The 6,000-nt window shown below is 37.0% G+C and overlaps 1 protein-coding gene across 9 annotated transcripts in view; it reads right to left on the minus strand.

The window, feature by feature from the left end:
* Positions 1–5,658, minus strand: part of LOC113114902 (BRCA1 interacting helicase 1) — a 53,810-nt gene extending 48,152 nt beyond the window's left edge. For 6 of the 9 annotated variants that reach the window (XM_026281994.1, XM_026281990.1, XM_026281992.1 and 3 more), the window contains exons 1-6: positions 5,500–5,658; positions 4,973–5,159; positions 4,715–4,826; positions 3,534–3,722; positions 3,280–3,422; positions 3,023–3,187 (exon numbers count right to left, since the gene is read on the minus strand). In XM_026281994.1, the coding sequence (XP_026137779.1) occupies positions 3,023–3,187; positions 3,280–3,422; positions 3,534–3,722; positions 4,715–4,826; positions 4,973–5,065 (702 nt within the window). In that variant the 5' untranslated portion in view covers positions 5,066–5,159; positions 5,500–5,658. The remainder of the gene's footprint in view (positions 1–3,022; positions 3,188–3,279; positions 3,423–3,533; positions 3,723–4,714; positions 4,827–4,972; positions 5,160–5,499) is intronic. The other 3 variants (XM_026281995.1, XM_026281998.1, XM_026281993.1) reach the window with 2 other exon arrangements.
* Positions 5,659–6,000: the final 342 nt, after the last annotated feature.

Genomic DNA, 6,000 nt, shown 5'->3' on the forward strand with positions numbered 1-6,000 from the left:
TTCTTCTTTTTTTTCTTTTATTTCTAAGTAAAACAAACATATTGAGCATGAACAATAATGCCAGATTTCCAAATTACTTTTATGAACTGACTTTACATGAATTAAAAACTAGTAAAGTCAGATTCCCAAGCAAATGACTCTTTTGAGCCAGTTGCTTTTAATGAATCAACCACAAAGTATAATCAATGAATTCAAAAGCATCCCAAGTGAACAACTCTCAACTCGATTTTTTTTTAAATCAAAACATACAGCATAAGTATCAATGTCTGATTCCTGAAATAAAGAGTCCGATTTACAAAAACAACTAGCTTGTAAAAAACATACAGCAAGAACAATGAAGTTGGCTTTTATAAAATCATACAGCTCTACTTACAAAGTCAGATTCTCAAGAAATAAATAAACTTGAAATAAACTTGTTATTAGTGATTTAAACACGGACTGAGATTCAAGAAGTCAAAAGATTCCCCAGCGAACAAACTTTATGGACTGTTTTTCTATTTTAATAAACAAAAACACAACCAGTGAAGTACGATTCTTAAGCTGATGATTCTGATTCACTAAAAACAACTGTCTCAAACGCAAATCACAAAACTACTAATGAAGTAAAAAAATTCCCAAGTAAGCAACTTTAATGAACCGTTTCTTTTTAATGAATTTCCAAAACATTCACAGCAACTAATAAAGTTCTATTCTTGTGCTAAAGTTGTTTTATATAATCGCAAACACATATAAATTAGATGGAAGAGTCAATGACATAAATTCAGAAGAATCTCTAGTGGAACCTTTAAGAAAGTAGAACTATTAAGACGAGTCGGCATCAGAACAGGAATTGTTAAATTCCTGCGTGAAGAGACAGAGGATTCTACCAAGCACTTATCGGTCACTGGTGAAAAACATTATAAGAGCTGGGTTTGTTCTGTTAGACAGTGGCATTTCTGTTTGCCAGGTGAGGTGTGGAGAGAGCAGCTCCTGTGTTTGAGATGGTGAGGTTAGATTGTCTGTGCTCTGCAATGGCCCTGTGGTGGAAGATGCAGGCCTGAGTGTGAGCGGGAACAATGGAGACTGCATTTCAACAGGCTGGCTCTGAGAGCCTGACACCTGAGAGACTGAAATCTCACACTGTCCGCCTGCCTGGGCCACTGCACCCTCACCATACAGATGGACAGAGAGAAAGAGATAGCAGGCGAGAGACAGCGAGTGAAGCATTTCAGTGAGGTCTTTACTCCCTATAGCCCTCCTGATAGCTGCCCCGGAGCCCCCCACCCCGCAAATCCCCAATCTCACAAAGCACCTGTTTATCCCTGGAGCGCCGTAACCAGCAGGTGAACCCCATTCAATATTTATCCCCGGCTTTCACAGATCACTGCCAAGCAAGGCAAACCTCTTAATTAAACTGGAGCTCGCTTCAAAGGGCCCATTGAAGATGTCAGTCAACGCTGGCAGGGGCCGAGAACGGTGTCAGGTGGGAGAGTGAAACCTAAGGCCTGCTTTCTCTTCACCCCCCTACCCAACACACCCATCGGCCCGCCCATCAGGCCAGGGCCATCCTCTTCGGTGACAGTCCACCAATCTTGAGGAACGCATAGCACAAGTCACTCCTTTTCCATTGTGCCAGTTGTAAGCAATATGGCCTACGGTGTGACAGTACAATCACGCTGACACAGATTCTTTTCACCACTGGCTATGTGAATACTTGTGGTGTTTGTTACATTGCATCAGATTCTCTAAGAGCCTTATCCTGCATTTTATAGCCCTACATATTAGCATCACTCAAACAAAACAAATACATTATCTTCATAAGAACACTTTATAAACCCAGATAGGAGGATTTCTGCTTGATGGAAATGATGAGGTGCCAATTGTTTGTTTAAGGTTATCATATTATGTATATAAAAACTGAGGCAGATTTCCAAAGTGACATCCAAAAGGCTAAAAGCTAAAACTAAACAAATACAGCATCCACAAATGTCTACAATAACCCTGTTTTGCATTGACGCAGACATTGCTTTGGTGGCATCCTAAAGTAGGATGAAAGCAACTTTGTGTGCATACATTTAATCTGGAGTCATATGGCTTGTTGTGGCACAGTACTAGTCAAATGACACTAATTTAACAGATAACTCATGCTTAAAGAACACATAATAAAAGAGTCCAACAGAAGTGTGAAAACCCCTGCAGTAAATCCAAAAATATCCCCATGAACCTTTGAAATATGTTTTGAGCCATCTTCTGCTGCCACCAAGTGGTCAACAATAAAATAATACAACATATGCAATATTACATTTATAAAAGATTACAGAATTTATTTAATAGTTATAAGTTGCAACTAAATAATTTATTATAATATCGTTTATTCTACTCTTTTTTCTTTAATAAAACATCCTTGGTAAAACAACTGAAGTAGGGATAAAAGAATAGTGCACCTTAAAATGACAATTCTGTCATCATTTACTCACCCTCATGCTGTTCCTGAATGATTTTCTTTCTTTCATGGAACAAAAAATTAGATATTTTGAAAAAAATAAAAAAATGCTTATATATTAGTATATTTCCATACAATGGAAGTCAATGGTCACCAAAACTGTTTGGATACCATATTTTTTTTTACATCCTCTTTTGTGTTCAGAATGATCTTCTTTTGTGGTCATATAGATTTAAGCCCTGTTCACACTAAAAGCAACAAAGCGACACAATCCCATTCATTTCCAGCGACAAGTGCTGATTCCTGAAACCTGATTCGCTGTCAAAACAACCAGTTGTGAGAACACCCACTAGCAACCTCATCTCCAGTCCCTGGCGACACGCAGAGACAAAGTCGCTTCTAGTGTGAACGCATTGACATGACATGAGGGTGAGTAGATCATGACAGAATTTTCATTTTTGGTTAAACTATCCCTTTAATGGTATTGGATGATGAAATGAGGAGAAATATCAAACAGTGCTCTCCATGGCTATTACTGACACTTTATTACATCATAGTCTCCCAATTAGAGATAAGAAAATGTGTCTGAGGTGCACTCACACAACACTGTGACTGTGACTGGCAGCTCTCAGCTCTGGCACCACTGTTCAATTCCATGGTCCAACTCTGAGCCCTGGGCACCAGTCTCTCTAGATGCTCCTCCTCTTCATCATCATCATCATCAATGTAAATCACTCCTCGCTCGAGACATCTTCGCTTGATGTTCTGTGGAAAGAAATAAAAAAACTGAGTGTGATGACAAGACTCAACAAGCCAATCAATAATGTCACAGGAATAGAAGCTATTTGCAGAGGTACCTTCTGCTCTGTGCTTGGTGTACGAATGCGCTTCCTGTCAATCTTAAAATCATCATCTTGTTCTCCATTGGAGAGAGAGGCCTGAAGTTTCTCAGAGAGACGGGAAGACAAAGTGGACTTCTTAGACTGGTCACTTTTGACTGCTGAAACAAGAAACCATACTCTATGAAAACAGAAACCATTTATTTAATTTATCATGGTGTTTCATGTTTTGTTTTTGTTTTTTTGGTCAAAAGGTTTTGGAAAATGCTTACCATGTTTTGAGAGAGGTGTTGTAGCTTGTGCAGAAGTACCTTCACAAGGAAGATCACCCAGAGATGGTATAGATGCTGTTCTGCTGGAAGTGGGGTGTGCATTTTGGTTATGGCACACACACTGACATGGAGTAGCCACTGCTGGTTTCTTACAGTCAGCTGAACTAGAACCTGCATCCTGTTCTTTACCTGAACACATGACAAAATAGGAACCATTATAATACATTGTTTTATAGAGTGAAGAAAGTTTATCTTCACAGAAGTCATAGACAGATTAGCTTGTTTCTGTGAAGCATAACAGAACAGTTAATTTGGGGTATTGGATATTTGACATGAAATGGAATTTGTGATCAAGTTGACATGGAAATTGTGGTCTAATTTGCAAGAAATTAATTCTTTTTTTTTCAGCAAGGATGCATTAAATTGATTGAGTTTTTAAAACTGAAACACAATGGATACAACATAATATGCTCGTTTGAACTTCCTTATCTTCAAAGAAATCTGAAAAATTCCTGATTTCTTAAGGATCATTGTGTGATACTGAAGACTGGAGTACTGGATGATGAAAATTTTGCTTTTCCATCACAGGAATTAATTGCATTGGAAAACTGTCATTTTAAATGTTTATATTATTTTGCAATGTCACTGTTTTTGCAGTATTTTTGATCAAATAAACGCATACTTGGCAAACAAAAAAATGTAAATAATAATTCCTGACCCCAAAGTTGCAGAGAAGTGTATGTATGGTTTTCTAGGCATTATTTATCATACACATTGCTTGTTTTACCTATGGCAAGTTCCGTAAAGGTCTGAAGATCATCAAAGAATAATTTGACCTATAATAAGATGCCATACAGCACCTTTGTCTCCTCTCTAGTGTAGCTACCAGAACTATGGACCTTTTTCACATTTACAGGTTTTTTTTAAACTGTACAAGTAATCTTAGGTGGGTAAACTTCTAAGGCAATAAATGGGAGACTACATAAATATATATTTTGCAATCCCATTTGTAATTTAATGCAAAGGTAATACAATACAAAGTATAGTGATATAAATGTACATTTTTTTCTTTTCTTTTTAAATGAAAATGTAAAAAAAGTGTTGAAAGGCATCATCACAGTCTTGTCAACAGTCCATTGACAGAACAGTTTAAATGTTGTCAAAAAGATTTTTAGTCATACCAAACTGTGCTTGCTGCCATGCGAGCGCTGAACAAAGCAAAGCAAGACTCTTTCCACTGCCAGTAGGGCTCTCCAGTAGACAGTGTTGGCCATTGTTAAGTCCACGAATGATCTAAGAGAGATTAAAACAGTAATGACAGCTATCGTTTCAAACTAAAGAAGCTGTTTTAAAAACTTTGTATGAAGATGTTAGGATACAAATCATTAGAGATTGACTGTAAAACACAAGACCAAATCTGTCAGTACAACAGATCTTACTGAGTTCATCATGGCCAGCTGAGAGGGATAAGCTTTGCAGGGGAAGTTTATTTTCACCCCTCCTATGGTGTACTCCACTGGAGCTGCAGCCATTCTGTGTCCAATGGAGGGTGTCACTGTCTGAGGATACAATCAGTGGAGCTGCATAAGACTGGAAAACTGGCCTCATTTGACAGCTCTGCTCCACCTAAGTGAATTGTGGGTAAACACTAAATTTACACCAAGTTTGGCTGACCATCTAAAACGACTGATTATTTCAGAATGTGGTAAAACAGATTACAGAATTGAAAACTAACTTTTAACTAACGTTAATCAAATTTTGGGTATTTGAATCTGCTCCAAATTAATCTATCTACATGGATAATAGGGACTACTAAACACTATTCAACCGGTTACAGGGGTGATAAATAAGTGTTTTAACGTAATCATAAGCATATAACGTTACGATAAAACCGACTAACGTCACGTAGAAATATATTTTCTGCTATTACTGCATTTAAACAACATACATCGGTTTCTTAATTTACCTCAGGGGTAACGTAAATGAGAGGAATATCAGATGAGTCACTTCACAAAGAAAAGATGCGTTTTGACGGTTAAAAGTAGCTGTGTAAACAAAATAAGGCACAAAAATGAAACTCCCGCGCAGGCAGCAGCAGCACCAAACTACTGAAACTAGACGTCCGTACGTCAACGTGACGTCTGCAGTCAAAATAAAAGTCACTTAGTTTTTGTCACCTGATTTTTTTTCTCAGAAATATGAACATTATCACATATTCCAGTTGTTTTTCTCCCGAACTGTTTTGAGTTTTGAGTTTATCTGAAATTTAGAGAACAGTTATTTTGTAGCTAAATAAGTAAATAAATATGAATATATAAACGAATATTCATAAAAAAAAAAATAAATAAAATAAAAAAAATCCAAGTAAGTTAGTGTCTTTCCTATAAACATCCGGTGAGGATTTATGAAACAAATGATACATTTTTATTATTATAATTATTTTATCATTATTAAGCAAAACTGTTTG

Source organism: Carassius auratus, chromosome 15 (assembly GCF_003368295.1).
Source record: "Carassius auratus strain Wakin chromosome 15, ASM336829v1, whole genome shotgun sequence".
NCBI classification, from domain to species: Eukaryota; Metazoa; Chordata; class Actinopteri; order Cypriniformes; family Cyprinidae; genus Carassius; species Carassius auratus.